This window comes from Microtus oregoni, unplaced genomic scaffold (assembly GCF_018167655.1).
Source record: "Microtus oregoni isolate MIOR12 unplaced genomic scaffold, Mior012 000008F_ref0000371, whole genome shotgun sequence".
NCBI lineage: Eukaryota > Metazoa > Chordata > Mammalia > Rodentia > Cricetidae > Microtus > Microtus oregoni.
In genome coordinates, this window is record NW_024543067.1 from 7535467 (window position 1) to 7557751 (window position 22285).

Below are 22285 nucleotides of genomic sequence, written 5' to 3' on the forward strand. Positions count from 1 at the left end.
GGGTGGGTGCAAAAGAGAAAGCCACAGGCCCTGTAGGGACAAAGAAGTAGCTTCACCAACCATTGCAGACTGAACCAATGACAAGGGCATATTAGAAAGACAAACAAACTCCATAGGTATCTTCTGTGGTTTGCCTTAGGCGCCCCACCACCCCCCATGTGATTTTTATCTTAGGAAAGAAACATTGAAAATGCACCCTCAGAGTCCACAATAAGATATCCTCGCAAACTTGCTGAGTTTATAAACACAGAAGGGGCATAAATGAATTTAAATAGCAATATAAGAAGAAATTTGACTTCTAATCGGAGCACAGATCAAGATGGAAGAAGTCAGAAATCTCAGTGTTTATCTGCACGTGCATTTATTCCTGGCAGCATGTGGGAGTTTTCCACAGGGTGTTTATCTAACGCGCTCTCCTCTGATGGGTCTCCTGGCAAAAGACAGATGCACATCACACACACACCGTTATGCAGCCACCGCTTGCTCCCTATAAGGAACTCTCACAGCCACCATGGGGACATGGTGAGAGCTAGCATCTGCCTGGTAGCTATTAAAGACTCCACAAAGCACTCAGCCCCTGACTTCCCATCTACACTTTCAAGTAGAGTACACATTGTTTTAATTCTACAACATGAAAAACAAAGCTGAAAGGAAAACCTATAGTGAAAGGTCTCTTGGCACTGTATATAACAGCTCAGACTTGCAAGATCTATATGGATCTAATCCTATGAACCCTTTCTCTTTCTCAGGTCCATGTATGTAAAGCCAGATCACACTATGGCTTCATTGTGTGGCCCAGGGAACATCATACTGCAATGAATGATTCATAGTAAAATAATATTTCATACAACTATTAATTATTCATACTTTTGCCTAATAAAAATCATGCCTGACTCCTTGGCAATCAAATTTTAACTATTGCCTTAACTTCCTTACATGGAACACTAAAGTGAGCATTTCATTTCTGTAGTCTTGGTTGGTGAAAGTCTCGTTATAATTTCCAACTCCTTCAGAGAGTAAAGAGGAAAGGGAAAGGAAACTGTCTTTTTAAACGATGAGAGCTCATGGGATGAATTAGTAACAGAAGAGGGAATGACTCTGTCTGCTGACCTTCCACGACAACACGATTGAGCACAATATGCTGTCAGCAGCTGCTTTCAGTTCTTAGGTGTGATAATGGAATTGCGGTTATATAAACAAGTTATATCTGGCAGATGAATAGTGAGATATGCAGACAGATAAGAGATGGAGCAAAGCTGTGGACTTAGTGTTTCAACTTCCCACATGTGAAGCCAATGGGTTGAACTTTGGTAACTGGTGACTCTAGATTGTAGCAGGGGCTTGTGATCATTCTTGAGAATGTTTGAAACCTCTTAATATGGGCTTCTACAAAAACAACAACAACAACAACAACACACACACACACACACACACGGCAGATGGAGGGAGGAAAGGAGGGAGGGAGGAAGAAGTGGAGAGAGAGAGAGAGAGAGAGAGAGAGAGAGAGAGAGAGAGAGTCTTCAAACTCAGAGTAACATATCCAGAATTGGAATGCAGAACTCAGTTGCTTTCATCCAACTCAAAGTAAAAGCTTCTAAGACATAGACTTTGAAAATACAAAGGCTTTAAAACAGTTCAAAATATCAGAGGAAAACTAAAAGGCACTGGAAACCATCACAAACATACACCTTTAATGAAAACAAAATCACTTAAGGGGTTCAAACTCTTTCTGGGTCACTAGCGTGAACACAAATGCCGTCTTACACTCGAGAGGCAGAAGGGAACAGCATCCACAACACTGAAGGCAAAGGTCCCTTCCTTAATGGAATCCCAGGGATGGCAGTCAAGCACCTTGTAAGATCTCAGACACCCCTATCACCAAATGACATACTCTAGTATTGAGCTACTGACCCTTCCATTAACATTGAAATCCAAATTACTGTTCAACTCCCCAGAACTTCATCAACCACAATGAAATAAATGTTTAGCTGAGTTCTAGAAACAGAACACGGCAACTACCCCACCCCCTCAGCATCCACAGGACAGGAGGAACACATCACCAATCTCAGTGATCCCTGTCTACAAAACGCATCCTCAAGTTTCTGTGGATATGGAAGCTTCTTACCAACTCCGGACTAGGGTAGCTATAAATCAGTGGAGGCGACTTCCTGTGGCCGTCTGTCCCAATTATTCTGGGACTCACCTTAGTGACATCAGGGCTGGGTGCTGCAGGCCCAGCACAAGAAAACAAGCCTGCATCTTGGAGACCAGGCAGTAGCCAAGCAGAGAACACAAACTTGTCTCACTGCAAAGCACAAGGCCGATGCCTGGCTGACTAAACAGCGAAGACATGGGAGTGACAATGAGCGCTTTCTTCCCTATTGTTATTTGAAACAATCGCCCGCTATTTGTCCATATTAATTAGTTTATGTCTGGTGTTAGGCAGCCTTCGCTGGAGAAATGTTCTTTGTTCCCAGATGAATAGAAAAGCAAACAAAAAAAAACCCACATTCTTTTCTTGTTCTTCCACTTCTTGCCTTTGTCTTGGAAAGGGATTCTCAGGCCTTCCCACTTGAATGTGAGTTTATCCTCACACTGGATGGTCAGTTCCCTTTGCAGGAGCAGTTCATGGGCTGGATAATGTCAGGGTAAGGTGATGGCTCTGTCAAAGCTACTCGTTATGTGCCACCTAAAGAGAGGCTGCCTTCATATAATTCAAGCCTTCTCTGCACCAGGAGACAACAGCTAATAGGGGAGCGGCCATCAGTATAGGCTGAGATGCACAGGAAAGCCTGTCTTGATGGAGATCCTGGCTGCAAAGCCCGGAGGAAGAATCAGCCTATAATCAGGAGGCTCATCATGACCTAGAGCCAGACTCTTAGAGCCAGGGGTTCAAAGGTCTGTATCTCTCCTGAGAAATAAACCACCTTGCTCTGTGATCTAATCATCCCAGCTTGCAGCTAATTCCTCACAAATGTCTTGGTTCCCAAATACAAAAGACCATTGCTATGACCAGTATGGCCAGCATGGGCTGAGAATGGGACTTGCCTACTGTGGTTGGCATTGCTATAGAATTTCTCAAGAACATTGTCAAGACAGGGTTCAAGCAAAGGTCTAAGACTCCAAGCACTCTACCACCACAGGCTTCATTAAGAGTTTGTTCATTGCCTTAATATGGCTTTCAAAATCCTGTAAACCCTCTAATACTAAGACTTTGCCAATTTCTGCAGTTTAAATACTACACCATGGCTGATTTCAAACAGCTCACCAAATGCTGGGTTTGGTTTGGTTTTTAAAAAAGATTTATTTTACCTTTAAGTGTGTGTGTGTGTGTGTGTGTGTGTGTGTGTGTGTGTGTGTATGCTTATTTACACACATGAGTACAGGTGCCCTCGGAGGCCAAAAGAGAACACCGGATCCTCTGAAGTCCGAGTCACAGACCTATGAACCCCTAGTACGGATGCAGTGCTGGGAATCAAACTCGGGTCCTCTAAGAGAACAATACACACCCTTAAGTACTAAGTTATGTACCGAGCCCTTCACAGAATTCTTCAAAGTCCAACAGTCAGATCTGTGGTCCAGTGGAGGAGCCTCTCGGGACAGACCCATGCCCCACCTCACTGTGCTCACTCTGAACTAATCCCAAGGCTGTGGCTCTCCTCACCATAGCCTACCAGGCATTTGCACACGCTCTTTCTTCTCCCCTGTCAAAAGAGCTCATAGCCATGCACGGGCTCCTTGTCTGGGGTCTTTCTGCAAGAAGCCAAAGTGCTAATTCTAAGAAGAGCCATACTTCTGGGCCACTGTAATTGTGACCCAGCATTTTAACTTGTGGTTTCCTTATCTGCCCATCTTCTACCGCATTTCTCAACTCGAGGAAGGCAACAACCTTATTTATCTCATTGCACGTAGATTGCACGTCCAGTGGCGGAGCAGTAACAACAATGCATGCCAACGTGCATGGACAATATGCACAAGCCATTGTTCTGAGTCGAATGCATAACTGCACATGACACTCTCCAAACAATGCCAGAAGGTTGAATTCTTTACTGCTCTGTTTCTTCTGCAAACTGGGCATGGAGGCAGGGAGAAGGTAAACACACACCCTCAGGCTCTCGAGGATCTGAGCTCAAGCAGTGTGGCTACAGGGCCCATGTGCATGCTTCCGAAAAACGGTGTTTCATGCCATTTTTGTTTATTTTTTAATAATGATCCTCAAGAAGAAAACTTTAATTAAATTTCAATTCTCCCTAATGAAGGAAGTCACACGCTACAAAGTACGGTTCTTTAGGGTAGGCTTAAGCTTTGGAAGTATTTATCATCTCCCCAGATCCAATTTGGGCCCTCTGGGGGGCAACAGAATTTTATTGAAAAATGTATGTTCTGGCTTTCTCCTCTGCAGTTCTGTTTATGAGCCATATGTTAGTCCTTAAAAACACATGGTCTTGTTTTATAGTTTTAATGATCTCTTCCCGTGAGAATTATTCTATGTCTTTCTTTCTTTTCCTTTTATAAGGTGTCTGATGACAACATAGGCATGCTGAAATGTCTGTTTTAATTGCTATGTGCCCTTTAAATCATACCCATACACCTAACTTCATTAATAACCACAACTGACTATCAGGAACTTTGAAGTTCGTGGTGCGATTATCTTTTTACACTCTCCCTTGGTCTTATGTGTTTAGACAGCAGAATGACTGCAAAGGTACCTGACTTCAACAAATACTGCCTCATCAGTATTTATTAATACTGACTAATACTGATTAATACCCACCCACTTAAGTAGCTATGCCAATTTAACCCCCCCCCCCCCGCCCCGGAAAGTTTTCAAGAGTATCTTTTTCCCTCAGTGTTTATATTAAATAGGATCCCCTTCTACTTTGGAGAATACTGGACATTTTGATGGAATGAGTCACTTGAAAGCATTTATATTACGCACCAAACCATAGTAGTTTATGTAACAGGGAGCACGGTGGGTAAGCCAGTGTTATTGGAAAAGCTGACACACGACAGTGAGAGATGCTGAAATGTCTGGTCAGGAAAGCCCATGCTAGGACCTAACTCACTTCCCAAAAAAAGGCCAAGAATTGTCACTCTCAGGAACAGCTGCCTTGGGCTTTGAAATGGTAACCTAAAGTAAAACAAACTAAATCTCTTGATCCATTCTCTAAGTCCCTATGGTGCCAAAGATCCACAGGGGTTAAAAGAAGCAAGACGCCCAAGTAGTCAAATGTTGAAACCTTGATGGACCAGCTAGAAAAAGAGAAATGGCGTGATGGAGATGACACCAAGCATCGAACATCCCCCAAAACACTCCTGAAAAAGTCAAAGAACAACAAGGACTTATTCATGGTGGAAAACCCTCAGTTAATCAGTAGCAGTAGTTCTCAACCTTCCTGTGGTAGAGTATCTGTTTATATTGTGAAGAGTGTCTTTGCCAAGGAGCTTCTGATTGGTTTAATAAAGAGCTGCATGGCCAATAACTAGGCAGGAAGAAGTAGGCAAGACTTCCAGGGACAGAGAGAACTCTGGGAAGAAAGGTGGAGACACCAACAAAACACAGAGGGAGTCGGACATACAAAAAAACAAAAGATAAAAGCCACATGGTAAAATGTCGATTAAAAGAAGCAGGTTAATTTAATTTATAAGAGCTAGTGGGCCAAGCCTAAGCTAAGACTGAGCTTTCACAATTAAAAATAAGTCTCTGGGTTGCTATTTGGAGGTTGGCAATCCAAAGATATTCCTCCAAGAAAGATTTGTTCACCTTCCTAATGCTGTGACCCCTTAATATACTTTCTCATGTTGTGATAACCCCCCAACCATAAAATTATTTCCATTGCTACTTTACAACTGTAATTGTGCTACTGTTACGAATCATAATGTAAATATCTATGCTTTCTGATAGTCTTAGTAGATCCCTGTGAAAAGGTCATTTAACTCCCCTTAAGGGTCACGGCCCACAGGTTGAGAACTGCTGTTCTACAGGCAATGAAGAATGACCCGTCCTTCTTTCTCAACTCCCTCTTAAAAACAAAAAACAAAAACAAAAACCAGATGTCCTTATTTTAAATATGTACAAAATATAATAGGCTTCTAAATGAGACAGAAAACAAATGGGTAAAACAATGTCCTGTGCCATCAAGACTGGGTGATGGGGGAAGAAAGACAAAAGACTTCCGGCTTCTTCATATACAGAAGCTAGATTTAAAAACTATGTCCACAAGGTGGTTTGAGTTAAAATGTCCCCCAGGCTCATGCATTTGAACACTCGGTCCCAATCTAGTAGCACTGTTTGGGAGATTCAGGAGGTATGTATTTGCAGGAGGAAGTATGTATGTCCCTGGAAGTGGGCCTAAAGAGTTAAATCCTCAAGCCACTTCCAGATCATTCTCTGCTTCTGCTTATGTTTCAAGCTGTGAGCTCTGGGCTTGCTCCTCCAGAGGCGATGCCTGCTATGTTTCCATGACAATGATGGATTCTTACACCTTTGGAACCAGAAGCCCAAATAAACACTCTCTTCTCTTAGTTGCCTTGTTCATGGTGCTTTAGAACAGCAGCAAAAAGTAACAAATACAGTCCATATGCATGGCACGGAAACAGAGGGGGGGGGTGTGTGGATGGAGTGGGGGAGACCAGAAAGAGGGAGGACAGCGGCAGAACAAAAGAGGCGTCAGGGAAAATGGGCAAAATACAATGATACATGAAAATGTTACAATGGAACCCAGTATTTTGTGTACTAAATATAAGCATTTAAAATGCCTCTTGCTCAAAGGTACCCATTTTTTTCTTAAACCTTTGCCTAAAATTGAACGTCATAAATGAGAAGCCACACAGGATAAAGAAGAGTCACAAGAAAGGGAGAGAAGATGAGAAACTATACACTTTTGAGTGCTTTGCATACCAGCTACTGTTTTCTCCACTGGAATACTGTGTGAAGGATAATAACACAGGTGGAGTTTGAAGCTGGGGAGGGACAAGGAGGCGTCGGTCCAAGGAACAGGGAGATGAACCAAGGCCTAATGAGTCCAAGTCTCTTTCCCTCCCATTGCACTATGCTGCCTGCTGAGACTAATACACTAGCACACTCAAAGCAGCAGGTAACACCATAATCTAAACAAAGAAGACATCCTGGAAGAATTTCTGCTCCCCATGTACAGCCAAAGCACTTACTGAGACGACTGCTCAGAAGTTTCTAGAACTCCATTTTGTTTTCAAGTTTCCCAGAATGGGCCAAGGCAAAATAATAATTACAGGAAAAGGCCAATGAAGAAGTCTTGGAGGGCTTAGATCAAACTGAGAAATATTACTTGTACCACCCTCCCCCCCAAAAGAAGGTAGAAATAAGAGAAGCAGAATTCACTTCTTCTGGTGTGTCTTGTTTCAGAGCTTTGATGGCAGGAGCACCAATTGGGCATTCTCATCCTGAGTGTGGTAAACTTGTCCCCTGTGAACAGAGGTCAGTTCTAGCTGCTTCCTGAACTACACAGCATCTCTCTCTCCAAAGCACCCCATCAAAGTACCCAGCAAGTGACAATGAGAGGTGTGCTTGATTCATTGAAGTATGCTTCCTTAAAACTCAGTTTAACTATTACACAAAACCATCGTTAACAACAACAACAAAACATCTCCCAGGTCAAATCACTTACCTGGGGCTGTGAAATTACAGGGACGGAAGTAGAGGCAGCCGCCATGACAGTGCCTTAGTTTGGGGCAATGAGGAGGCCCCAGCACTGCAGAGCCGGGCACAGGAAACAATGCTTGCGTTGACTGATCAGATCTGGGTCATGCTAGGAGGAATTGTAAGCCTGCAAAAAACATAAGGAAGCCCAGAATGAGGAGGAGAGGACTCACATGGGCTAGGGAAGAGTCACCGGCAAGGTGAAGCAAAAGTCACTTCCCTCAAAAAAAAAAAAACAGAAAACAAATAACAGCTGAATGAACACAGGGGCCTGCTGAGGTAGATCTACCAATGAAAGGCATGCCTCCCGTGCCATCTACCAACGAAAGGCATGACTGCTATGCCATCTGCTCACACTAGATGTCCTGGGGAGACAGCATCAAGTTGGGGACACATGAAGACTGTTCCAAGAGGAGAAGCTACCTTGTCATTAAATAATGCTTTCTTAAAATTTACTTTTGAGATCTGATAATCTATATACAAAGGGTAAGAGAAGGTCCACCAAGCAGTTAGGGAAGACTAATATTCAGCCTTAGCTCTCCCTACCCTTTTGTGGAAACAAAACCAAAAACAACCCTGAGACTTGGAGAATGGAGTCTAGAGACTTGTACACTTTTGTTAAGACATAAGAAAGGGATGAGATTCCATATTTACATTTCTTCAGAGAGCATGGTGAACACTTTAAAGATTTAAGATCAAGTACCCCACTATCACATGAGTAAGTGATGGAAGGGATCAGGAACTCAGGGAGGTGGGGGTTCCACAAATCAGACTTCCTGCTTACAGGTAAGAGAGAGGGAGTTCCTTAAATCCTTTGACTTTCTCAAGGAGAGGGTGCTAAACAACCACAAAGTAAAACCCACACTTTTCTCATTTGTATGTTCACTAAGGAAACAAAAAATGCTGAAGTTCCAGCAGTAAGCTAGGACCTTGGTTCTGTCCAAAGACTGGCCAGAGGTAGTACCCCATACCTTTAATCCCGGTACTCAAGAAGCAGAGGCAAGCAGATATTTGTGAGTTCAAGGCCATCCTGGTCTACAAAGTGAGTTCCAGGCCACCTAAAGTTACACAGTGAGGCCCTGCCTTAAAAATATGGGTGTGTGGGGGGGATATTTTCCATGATCATGTCATATGAGCATTGCAATTTAGTCCATAAAGGAAAAATTTTCACCTGAAGAAGTTATGAGCATTCCTTTCTTCTGAGTAAACCTTGCACTTCCAGCAGCTTCCGTCTCACCTAGCAATCCCTCAAAAGAGATTGATCAAGGATGGCATATGATGGTTCGCACCTCTAATCTCAACACTTGGGGCAGAAGAAGGGGATCAAGAGTTCTAAGCTAGCCTAGGCTATATAGTAAGGCCTTGGTGTTGAAAAGATGAAGGATAGAAGAGACGGGGGAAAGGAAGAGGGAGGATGGGCGAAGGGGAGAAGGGCACTGGAGAAGGAAGAAAAGGAAAAACTGATAGAAGGGGAAGGGTGGGAGAGGAGAGAGGCAAAGGGGAGAAGAGAGGACAGATTTATTCATTGAGCACCTAAAGGAAACAAGCACATAGGTCTGAGCCCCTGCTGCAAACATACTTTCTAACTTCATCAGGATACGAGGAGATGCCTGACTATTGTTCAGCTCTTGGAGAATGACAGCTTCCTTAATAATAAAAGTCACAAACCAAGGGTCAAACAATCTGAGCCTTGTGCAGTGGGAACAGAGAAGCTGGACAGTTAATCCCAGTCCTTTGATCCCACAGTGTGCTGTGCTACTGGCTCCAGGCTGCTGAGCCTCTGTAGAAATGCCCCGGTCACACAGCACCTCCCACGGCCTGCAAGTTTTCATTTTTATTCTTGCATAAGTATTATGCCTTCACACCACAGTTTGACTCATATCAGCTTTTACTGATTCTAAATGAAGGACAATCGTTTTATGAACAAAAGCACAGCAAGCAAGCTTCGAAAGCTGTCCTGGACCAGCGTCAACATGGGATGCCACAGCTATCCTGAGCCAATGCTGACATCTTCCTCAGCTCTACTCTTAGAAGAAAGAAAAGGACATTGATAATTTAAATGAAAGGCCCAGGGGAAGGGGCAATGGCTTTTTTTACAACAGCTTCTAGAGTGTGGGTTCTACCCTAGGAAAATTATAGGACCCATGGCAATACATGACCTTGTGCTCACCCCTACTTTTATTTCTCTATTTTCCTTGTGCATTTATAATTCATATCATCTTACCATATTCATAAATGAAGACAAAAATTGCATGATGATAACAACAAAAAGCCAGTAAGTGGGATTCTATTCTAGAAGAGTCATACTGTATAATCTAGTCCATTTCGTTTTAGCTCAAGGTAACTTCAGTTGCCACCGTACAAAGACTGCCCAGAGGGGAATACAAGCACCTTGTCTATAACAATAAAAGGATAAACCCCCACCCCCAAAACCAAGCTGTCATATGTCATCATTACTAACAACAAGAGAAAAGAGAGGGGGGCCAGGAGTCAAGGAAAGCCCTCTGCACACCAAGCTCAGTAACGGTCATTCCGCATGGTCTCAGTTAGATGCAATTAGCTCATGTCGCCAGACTTCTAAGACTCCAAAAAGGTCACATGACCCAGTCACAGTCACAAAGCCAGGAGAGCTCCAAGACCTGGAGCAGGACCGGCCTGATGCCAGGGCCCAGGTTCTTTCTACAGGCCAACCCTCCAACTGAAAGAGTACTGGTGGACTGGGCAGGTAGCTCATTCAGTAAAGTGGTTGCCTTGCAGGCATGAGGACACGAGTTTGAGCCCCAGCATCCACACAAAACTCTAGGTGTGGTAGCATGTGTCTGTGGGCCAGGGACTGGGGAGGTGCAGACAGGAGGGTCTCTGGGGTTCACAGACTGTCCAGCCTAATCAGTGACTGATGGATCAATGAGAGACCCTGTGTCAGCTCTGTCTCCGAGGAGGTAGACATTATTCCTCAGGTTGACACCCAAGATTATCCTCTGGTTCCACAGGCATAGGCACATGTACGCATACGTATACAAATATATAGAGAGAGGAGGGGGGAAGAATCCTATGATCCCAGTTCTGGGGAAGAAGAGATGGGAGGTTCTCTGGGTGTACTTTTCAAATAGTCTAGCTAAAGGGTTGAGCTCCTCATCTGAAGAAATGTGGACTATTCCTTTATACTGTGTGAATAGAGGTCACTGTGATTGGTTTAATAAAGAAGACCAATAGCTGAACAGGATAAAGTTAGGCAGGAGAACTAAACTGAGAATGCTTGGGAAAAGAAGGGCAGAGTCTAGAGATGCCAGGAGATGCAGAGGGAGAAAAACATGCTGGAGAACAGGTAAAGCCACAAGCCACATGGCAATATATAGATTAATAGAAATGGATTAATTTAAGTTTTAAGAGCTACTTAGTAATAAGCCTGAACTATTGACTGAGCATTTACAATTAATATTAAGTTTCTGAATGATTATTTGGGAGTGGCCACTGTCTCATGAAAACTCCACCTATAAAGAAATGAGGTGTTAAGCCATTGAGAAAGACATCTGGTGTAGCGAGCTGCATGGTGTCACACCTGATGGAGATGTATAATCAACTCCTGAGATGGCTAAGGCCTGACCTATGCTATGATCACGCAATGATTATCAGCTGCCTGCATATGCATGAACCTATGGGCAGTGCCCACCTGGCAGTTCGAGGTTGGCAGCCCATGCCTACTTAAGGGCTGGGAGAGGGTTTGCCCAAGGAGAGAGGTCAAAGAGAGAGGGAGAGAGGGAAAAGAGAGGAAGGAAAGAGAGAGGAGAGAGAAAAGAAAAGAGATTGCTGTGAATAAAGTCCTGGAATAAACTGCAGTGAGAAGAGCTCCGGTGGTCGCATCATTCCTTGCTAGACGAGGTGGGACGCGACAATCTGGCCTCCAGAAGCCAACACAGCAAGTTACCCTCTGGCTATGGCATGCATGCAAATACAAGTGACACACACACATGAACACATATTCACCTATGCATCACAAACACAAAATAAATTTTTTAATTTACAAAGGGAATATGAATATAAACAGTAAGGAATGAAATGGAAGCTACTTATGGTATAAGAAAGCAAAGTGGAAAACTGTATCTAGACTCTCATCCAAGGAATAGAAAAAATATACAAATTGAAATGGAGTATCAAGGATCACGAGCAATTAAGTATCATTTTAGGGGGAAACTAAAATTTTCTGATAAGTAATACACACAGGTTCATCCCTTGTGATAGATTACCAGATGGACTGATGATGGTAGAAACCTTAGGAATCAGTACTAGAAACTGCAGAAACCATTGCCTATACCTCCATAAACATGTGCTGGAGAGAATAGATGTGGATGGTCCACGATGAGCTAAGGCACCACACCCTGTTCACGAGAAACTGCAAGTTCCAAGTGCACATACAGAAAATAAGCAAGCGAGAATCTAGCAGACCTGGAAGTGTGTTCAGCAGTGGGAGGGTGCTAGGCCTGGGAGAGCTGGGGCGCATTTGAAACACACTAACTTTTTCAAGAGAGCCTCTGCCTCCAGAAGCCAACTAAGCAAGTCAGCTCTGGCTGCCTTACTCCTGTTTTACATAGGCTATAAAGATTTCACCAGAAAACTGTGAGAGAAGAATGCCACTAGCTGGCTGCTGAGGGGGCCAGCCATGCCAGATGACAATGGCTATGCTAATTAGTGAATGCCACACCAAAGACCTAAAAGAAAAACTCTGGTTGGAAGCAAACTTCCATCTGACTGCTTCAACTGGAGCTGGCTCCCTCCCCAGGCCTCACAAGAAGATAAACCTCTAATTGGCAAATTAATCTACTCCAAGCCTAACCTTTTTCCTTGTACTGGATTTTGGTCAAGGAGTGACTCATGCAAGTCTTTTGAAAAATCACAGGGTAGATCTGCAGCAAAGAAAGGGTGAGGGGGAGAAAAGAAAGACTGAGTAGACACCGGCTCTCTCCAAAGACGAGCAACAGAGAGACTTTCAAATGCACTAAGCCCATAAGACAGAGTTTAAGTAAAGAAATTCCAGAATTAGAGCCAATATTTACTTAAGCAGTAAGTATACGTCTTAGAGGAGAAACTTCTAATTCATGTTTGTAAGATGGCTGAGGACACTGCAGTACATTTCTGAACACAGAGCATGTCACCACGCTAGGACACAAGGTCAGAAAAGAGTTAGCATTAACCAAAGGGACAAAGAAAGGTTAAGTCTGGACTGTGAACTGAAACAAAGGCAGTAAAGGAAATAGAAAACAGAAAGCAATCAGTGAAGAGAAGGCAAACCAGATCTTTGAGACGGGAAAACCTACATTTAAATACTAACCCCAACACAGGATAGGTGAACAAAATCCTAGCAGGAAGAAAGCTGTAAATGACAGTGCATGCCTATAATCCTAAGCTCAGGAGGTAGAGACAGGAGGATCAGAAGTTCAAGGTCATTCTCAGCTACATGGCAAGTTTGGTATTAGCCTGGGTTACATGAGATTCTGTATAAAAAAAAAATTTTACATGAAAGAAATTATCATCATCATTGCTGAAATCAAGAAAATATAAAATTATGCCCCAACTTTCAGAAAACTGTTACACACTTGAGATAAAATAGGGAACAAATAAGACTTTATATCTGGGTATTGTTCTGCAACAAGCTTGACAGTCTGGCAGAAACTCAGTAGAAAATTCTGGACCCAAGACCTAGAGCATCAAGGAGATGAGACACAGGCAAGCCAGCTTGTCTTTCTTAATGTCTGTCCTCATCTGTCCCTCCACCAGAACAAGACATCATCTGCCACCAGACTTCCCTCCCCTGAAGCATGAAACAGATAGGCTTGTCCTCCAGAATCTCTGGTTGGAAAGAAAAGACTTAACAACAGTAAGTTCCAGAAAGAGATGCTGCAGTCACCGGAACAATAGCAGGATGCTTTAAAAGCAATAATTCCAAATTTAAAAGGATTAGAATATGAACTTAAGAAAGCTGGCCAGAATTTTCAGATAAAATGGGAGAACAGAGCAAAGGAATAGAGAACTAGAGTAGAAACCCTAAGAGATCAATCAGAAGAATAAGGGAGTAAAGGAATACAAGCTAGGGCAGGAGGGCTACAAGTTAAAGAGTAGCCAGGGCAACTTAAGGAGACCCTATCTGAAGATAAAAGGTAGTAAGTGGAGGATCTGTACTTCCTGGAGTATAGATCAGAGTCAGAATACGTGGCTAGCACATACATGGCCCTAGGTTCAAGAAAGAAAGAAGGTGGGGAAGGAGGGAAGACCTCAAAACAGTCCCTAAAATGGAAAGTTCTTTTTGTAGAGTGAAAAGGTCCATAAGAAGCTACCAATCTCAATGAGCTTTGATAGGATCACATTAACATAGAGGTTTAAAAGTCCTAGAAGAGCTAAACAGGCTACAGCTGAGCCGTAGAGGGCAAGTGCATGTTGAACATGTGTGCAGAAGTGGAATTGGAGCCTAGCACTGGAAAAGCCACAACGGCAACATTAAATTTAACTAAAAATATTGACAGACCTCAGAAAAGGGGGAGGAGAACTCATAAACCAATAGGTGGGAATCCAAGTGCCTTTGGACTATTGAATAAGATCCCTACATGCAAGAAGACAAAGGGACAATGATGAGGGAAGTAATTAACGGATGTGACAGGAAGGAAAGGGAAGAAAAGGGAGGTGACAACTAGGACAGTAAGTGCTAACACAGAGAAACCCAAAGGAAGTTAACTGTGAAGAGCAATCCCTGGGCGACACACACAGGGACTGAGAAGGTATTATTGGTAGACCAGTTGTCCATCTGGGTATACTGTGAATGAGTTTACAACACTAAGTGAGCCTGGTATTAAATGAAGAGTTAATACAAAGAAAACTAAGCCAGCATGAAGAAGATGATGAACTTAAAACAGACACAAAAGTTTATTTCAGAGGAAAAGGATCCACACACTTTTCACATGACGTGGGACTGAATGATGGCAAGGAGGAACCTCTCACGAAGGACTGGAGACAGGCTGAGCCATACAGTACTTACCTCACGTGTGCCAGTCCAAGGGTTTAAAGCCTCAAATGCAATCCCCAGCATGACAATAGATAGGTATAAACACTGACTCAACTGAAACAAAGACCTAACACCCATTGGGACAATAGGGAAATCAGAAGAAAAGAACTGTTTTCTTAGCAAGCTCCATGGGGCTAACACTATACAAATACCTATAACTGATTAATTTTTTTAAAAATGAAATGCAAAGAACAATACTCAAAATCAAATAGTTTAGAACCACACATGAGGTCAAGTGTCAGTGGAGAAATCCAAAGTAGTATCATGGAAAGCCATTGTAAGTGGGGGAGCACAAGGGTTCATGGCCTTGGACTGGCACACGTGAGGTGAATGTCGTGTTTGTCAGAAATTATGGCTCACAGCAGAGAAACCACTCAAATAAGGATAACCAGCCCACTTGAGGAAAACAAATGGAACAGAGATGATCTATCAGGGAAAGTTCTTTTCTTAGCTCAAGAACAAACACTGTGCTAAAGGATGAGCGGAGGAATAGAGCAACCACTTCCTTCAAGGACGTGTGTAGGTGAACATAAAACAGCCAAATGCAAACTCCACAGCACTGACTACTAAGAAGTTTCAAAGAAAAACTATAACAAGGGGTCATGAGAAGAAGGAAGTGAAAGATTAGAGCCCTCGAACGAAGGTCATAGGACTGTAAAATGCTGCAGTCAACACCGAAGCAACATGGAAGAGGCTCAGAAAACTCAAACTATGAGCCAGCAATCCCACTTTTGAACACGTTTCCAAAGTAATTAACATGGGACCTTTAGGAGCTAATCACATACCCATGTTCATATAGCATAGCTAGAATGGCCCAGGGGTAGAAAAACCCAAGTGTCCAGTAATGGATACACATGTATAAATGCATAAATAAACTGGTTGGTATGTACAATGGGATATCATTATGGCTTAAAAAGGAAATAAGCCCTGATGTAGGCAACAATAAAGGTGCACCTTAGTGACATTTTGCTAAGGTAAAGAAGCTGGTCGCATACCAGTGTTACCAGACAATGAGAGGAAAGAACGGGCCAGAGAATAATGTTTAATGAGCATAGAATTACAATCTCATAATATAGAGACTGGCTACATGCTATGGTTTGACGTGACCTTAAAACTTTGTATGTTGGCGCTGAAGAGGTTGCTCAGTGGTTAAGAGCATATGTTGCCCTTGCAAAGGTCCCAAGTTTGATTCCCAGAACCTACACCCACAAAGAAGCTCACAGCCATCCATAGCTACAGTTCTAGGGGATCCAAATATCTCCTTCTAACCTTCTTGGGCACAAGGAACACATGTGGTGGATGGACATACATGAAAGTAAAACACTCATACAAATTAAACAAAAGAAATATTTTATGTTTATACATGGCGATTCCATCCCCATATTCACTGTTTACATCAATGGTTCTTGGAAGTGGAGGCAGATGACGAGTGAATGAGAGTGGGGCTCCAACGATGGCACTAGAACCTCTAACGAGGAAGAGAAACTCGTGCTTGGGAGGCTGTAGTTCCCTCCTAAGAACACACATGTCCTTCTAACATCAGAAGTAGTTCTCAAATGGTCTAAATTAAGGAATATGAGTATATAAGCAGATTGGAGGAAGAGGGGCATGGACAAAAGGAAGAAATAAGGGCAAGTTGGGGAGAGGACAAACAGTCATAATATAGAAGTCTGTGTTTGTGTCAGTAAGAGTGATTCGGCCCTACAAGTTTCTTAAAGGTGGGGATTCTGTTCACAGAGGTATTATCCATCATCTAAGATTCAAAGGAGCTGATATTTATCCTTCTTTGGAAGAATATACCAGAATCAATTTTGAGTGTTTAGAAGGACAACAACAAAAGATACAAAAGTGTTTTAAAACAAGTATACCTCAGCATTAAAAAGTTATTTGATTGAAAGTGAGACACCAGACCTCTGACACCCCTATATCCAAGAAGTCTGGAAGTGTCACCCCAGGCCCTGGCCTGGGAGTTGCCTTGGTCTGGACTCTAACTCCCAGCCTGCTAAGTGATGACCCCTCCCCAGGGAGGGTCAGGACCACTCCCCCACAGGCTATTTAGGCTCATCAGGAACACATGGTCTCCGGGGTTTGCATGGGCTCCTCTCCCTGCCATGGTGTCCTGGTCCATCCAGGAGCACTGTATTCATTAAATGTGAGCATTCTTGATTTGGCCTAATCTTTTTAATTGGAGTTATTTTGTATCAGTGGAGAGGCTCTTCTGAAGATTTTACCTAACAAAAGTCATGCTTAAAAGATACTTGTCTGGTGGATTTGTGAAGAATAAGGAACAGCCACTTAAAAATATACCTCATGTGGATGCAATTGCTAACCCCTTTCTGGAATCCATGATAGACAGGCATGTGTATACAAGGTATATATCCTAAACATTATTTTGAGTCTGAAACTAGGTGACTCTACAGTATGCTGGATTGAATATTACATGCAAATATTCAGCTCCAAGAATTTTTAATGCAAAATCATATGACAGGAAAAAATGAAACCATCTGAACATCCAGTAATATAGTATTATTAACTAAATTATTAAAAATATGTTTATATTCAATAGGTGTATCTAATCAATAAGACTAGATGGTGTTCAAATATCTTTCTCCTATGTGGGGAAACACACAGAGAAATATATAATACTTAAACATGTTTTGTTCTCTGAGGCGGTATATGTATTTAATTTTTCTACTAAGAAAGAATGAACTCAAGGGAAGTAACATGGACCAGATGAAAAGCTTATCTAATAACCAATGATGATGATGATAGTAATAGGAATAATTATGATGATGATGATTAAATAATACAAAGATTATACACTAGACGCAAAGGACAATGGTCGTAGAGAAGGGGAAAAGAGACAGAGTATGCTGTATAATTGCCCCAACTACTTCCCGACTCAAGTCCATGTGATCTGGGAGTGTGGCTTGGGGGTAGTAGCATGCACAAAGCCCTGGGTTCAGTTCCTCCACCTTTAAAAGAATTTTCAATGTGTCAAACATAACATACAAAGAAAATCCATTTGGAGCACAGGTCACTTACTGAGTTGAGGCGATAGGTCTGGCACTCCAAGAAGCTCCAAAAAAACCTACAGCTCCAAGAACTGACTATGAGAAAACAGAAAGAAAGCTCAAGAGATTCAAAGTACTTTCCTTTAGGTTTCAAAGAAAACTTATCAGAGAACACATGTGAGAAAACTGTGAGAAGCAGAGACAGTCACCTGAGTAAAGGAAATGGTACCTGGTCTTCACTGGCTCAGAGGAAAACCATAGAAGATGGGCCACTGGGTATAACACACAGAAGCATCAAAATATCAGATATTCCAATGAGGGAGAATTCAGCCTGGTATCCAATCAGAAAAGAGGTTAAACAAAGATAAGTATAAATGTGTCCTCACAATGATAACGCTGGGAGAAGTCGTATGTCAACAAAAACAAACACACGCAGCATGTTGATCTTGAGATACTATTTTGTACTAAAAGGAGAACTGTCCTGTTCCAGGGAAGTAAGTACAAGACACTCAGACACCACCCATTAAAAAAGCCACTTATCTTTGGTCCCCCAAGCTGACTATCTACCGAATAGGCAAATTTCTGTATCATCAAGGTGATCCTGGTTTTGCAGTCAAGTAGAATATAAGAGTTGGGGGCCATGAAGACTTTGATCAAGATTTCAGAGGAAGGCCTGGGAGGACAGGAAGGACAGCAAGGTTGAAGTTACTGTGTGCAGCCCCTGAGTATTCCATATGAAAGAGACATGTACAAGGTCATGAATTGAACCATTAGCTGCCAAGGATGTAACTATGGTGATCTGAGAAAACAAGACAGTACAATCTTGATTGATTTGGAAAGCTGTTTCGTGGCTATGTGGGAGAATGTCCTCCTTTGGGAGGATTACATTATAAAGTACTTGAAGCTCACTGCTGAATATAAATGTAAGCAAATCACCCTCAACTGACTGCTGAGATAAAGGTTCTTCATACTCTGTGCTGTAATTGCAACTTTCCTATAGGTTCGAGAGAGAAATGGAATCAGGAGGGGGAAAGAAAAGACCAGGGGAGGTCCTTTTATTCCAGAAACATCTGTGATAAAAAGTTTACAGATGAAAGTATTCATATTTTGCTATACCACCCATACGAATAGACAAGGCCAGGAATAAACTCAATTTTGTAATTTTCAAACTGGGCAGAAGTTATTGTTAAAAATTAAATTACCATCCTAGACATACATGTGCCCGCCTGGTCTTAAAGAAGAGAAGAAAAGACGTATCAGACAAATCAAAACTTAAGAGTATGTTGCCAAAACTCAAATAGGATTCCCGGAAAAGAAGTCTAGACTCAGAGGAAAGTCGGCAACCCCAGACCACCACATTTGGCTCTGTTTTCAAAAGCCACAGAAATCTTTAGTGTTCGACGCACTTATGTCCAATGCACAACAGAGAGGAGATGACCCAGCAACATGACCCTCAGGGCTTCCGTTTCAAGGATCTAGAAGCGATGTGACAAGGTGCTGTATTCTTTGAAGACAGAAGATTGCGAGATTTTTCTTCCGCCTACCAGGAGAATAACCTCTTCCAGATGTCGTCCAGCCCACAAAGTGCTATTCGAAAACATGAAAGCTCTGTTTATTTTCAAAGTTCTAGAGCCAAACAAGAAACCTAGCTTCCCTGAAATACTCCAATCAAACCGAAGATAAAAGGCAGCTTTAAAGAAAATCGGTACACAACCTGCACCTAACATACAAACACGCCAAAAGTTTAGCAACAACAACAAAAAGATGTAGACTACTTTAGCACTGGAAAAATAAGGAGGCACTAAATTTCCTTTCCTTTCCTGCTCCCAGGATGCACCAGTCCACCTCAGTGAACTCCCTTGACAAGTACAGAGGAGAAACTAAGAAAACTGAGCCTGTGCTGGAGGGCAATGACCCCTAGTTGGGTGTAACATATATAAATATTCCCATTTCCTGACAGTTCACATACATGATTTTTACCAACTTGAAGGATCGGTAAGGACAGACTGCCCTGGCCTCATTTTCTATTTATATATGTGTGAGTATGTGGTGTGTGTGTGTGTGTGTGTGTGTGTGTGTGTGTAGGACAACTTTAGCCATTGTTCCTCTGGCACTGGTCACATTCTTTGTTGAGACAGGTTCTCCCCTTGGCCTGGAATATGCCAGTAGACTAGGCTGGCTGGCCAGCACACCTCAGGGACCTGCCAGCGTCCACCTCCACAGGGCTGGGTTATAAGTACTTGCCACAGCTGACTTCTTTGTGTGGGTTCTAGGGGGTCGAACTCAAGTCTCCATTCTCACAAGGCAAGTGCTTTACAGCTGAGTTCTGTTTTCTCATATAGCAATCTAAGGACTGCGTTTCAACCCTTGCAGCTCTACTGAAGAAACAAGGGAACGGATACAAAGAAAATCAAGTGATTCTTATCTATGCACAGTGATTTTAGAAACTATGAGAACTAATGAAAGACAAAGTGGGGCCTAACTCACAGGGATAGCACCCTGGCTCCCACTGCCCTCCCTGAACTATAGTCCTATTGCTATCTAATGGCAATACCTTTTAAGATAACTGTTAAAGCTCTCTATCATGAAAGCCTCAGAAAATGCAAAGGAAGAACCTCCCTTCTTTTATCTAAATAAACTGTGAAGAGATTAGTAAAACCCCTAAGATATCACCCAGCAAGCCTCCCCTTGCAGCATCACCTGGAAAACCAAATGGAGACCTAACATCTAAGAGGCTTCAAACCATCTCATCATTAGCGGGAAAGACATCACCCTGCGTGGCCAGAAAACCCCGGGAGGCTATTGCAAGCACACAGTAAATGTCACACACAGCCTTCGGACTGGCATGCAGAGGGAGCCCGTGGCCAAGCTGAAGAACGACACAGGTGTAGCTGGGGTTACATACAACTCAGTGAGTGATAGAGAGCTTGCCTAACTGTGCAAGGTTCTGGGGTTGATCCCTAGTCCTATGACGGGGAGAGGTGTTCCCAACCTGATAAACTGTTGTCTTGAGAGGAGAAACCACCCCAAAGGCCTTCTCCTCTGACCAACACTTTCCTGACTCTACAGAAGGAAGCGCTGTGCCCCAGAACCAGGGTGAGTATGCCTGCTGCTGAAGCCAAGCAGGAGGAGATTTAAAAAGAGCAGGCAGCAAAACGGGAAATTCCTTGCACCCCAGAGTTCCCTGTTTCGTAGGTACAGGTGCAGTGTGTTTTGTGTTCTGGGGCCAAGGAAGGGGTATTTTGGTGGTTTGGGATTTTTGGTTTTTTGTGCGTGTGTTCTGTTTTTGTTTTGTTTTGTTTTCTAAAGAAAAAGAAGGAAGAAGGAAGGAAGAATGGAAGGGAGGGAGGGAGGGAGGGAGGGAGGAAAAGTAATTTTTTTAATGAAGGAAGGAAGGAAGGAAGGAAGGAAGGAAAGAAAGAAAGAAAGAAAGCAGGCCACCTTTTCAAAAAAAAAAAAACCCACTCAGTTTTCCTTGTGTTGATGACTAGGGAGGCAACCAGCCCAGCGTGACAAGCAAGGACTGTGCCCCTGCTGGGCCCTAATGATTTCGAGATGGAGCCTGCCCTCAAATCCATGATACATGAACTCCTCTCGGCTGGAGTTCCTAGCACCACACTGGTTTCTTTTGGCTCCCAGCCCGCATTGCAGCTGTTTGTACTTACTTGAGGTATGGTTTATTTTGAAACAAAATGAACCAGATTTTCCCCATCGCCTATGACTTCGCTTGGTATTAGAAAACGTTAACCCTTTCAGAGCCAGGCTAGCAGTACTCACAGCGCAGCCAATCAGATGGAAGGAGACCAATGAAAGCCATTAGCTGAGACAAGCTCACTGAACAGGGAACTCATTTCAAAGGAAAAAGCACACATTCCACCAAGCATTTAGTTTTGAGACCTCAACAATGCCCAGCCAGGATATAGAAATACAGTTAAATTAGATAGATGGATGGATAGATAGATAGATAGATAGATAGATAGATAGATAGATTTTTAATATCACACATTAGAGCCTGGAGAGATGGCTCAGTAGTTAAGAGCGCTTACTGATCTTGCAGAGGACCAAAACTTAGTTCCCAGAACTCACATCAGGCAGCTCCCAATCATCTGTAACTCCAGCTGCAGGGCATCCAAAGGCCTCTTATGCCTTCCAGGTCACCCGATGCATGTGATACACACACACACACACACACACACACACACACACACACACGAGAGAGAGAGAGAGAGAGAGAGAGAGAGAGAAATATACATAAAAATAAATAAATATTATTTTAAAGTAAGGTTTTACTCTGAGAACGAGAACTCTGGGGACGAACAAGTTGTATATTACTGAGAAAGAGGAGAGCTCTGAAGAAACCATTTTCTCTTACTGAATCTTGGTAAGAGTCATCCCTTGATACAAAATACATAAGGATAGTACTATGGTAATACCTTCTAGCAACCATCAATCAATGCTAAAGAGAAAAAAACCTGTTTCTTAGATGGTATAATATCTTAACAAAACTTAAACACTAAACAAACCAGATTTAACCATTACTTA

At 42.7% G+C, this 22285-nt stretch overlaps 1 protein-coding gene across 7 annotated transcripts in view; it reads right to left on the reverse strand.

Annotated features, from left to right (window-relative positions):
• Lpar1 (lysophosphatidic acid receptor 1) overlaps nt 1-22285 on the reverse strand; it is a 116323-nt gene that overhangs the window by 61814 nt on the left and 32224 nt on the right. For 3 of the 7 annotated variants that reach the window (XM_041657771.1, XM_041657772.1, XM_041657770.1), the window contains exon 2: nt 7647-7805. The exons of 2 other annotated variants lie outside the window; for them this stretch is intronic. In XM_041657771.1, the coding sequence (XP_041513705.1) occupies nt 7647-7691 (45 nt within the window). In that variant the 5' untranslated portion in view covers nt 7692-7805. Of the gene's footprint in view, nt 1-2125; nt 2292-7646; nt 7806-22285 lie in introns of those variants that run through there. 2 more of the 7 variants (XM_041657775.1, XM_041657774.1) reach the window with 2 other exon arrangements.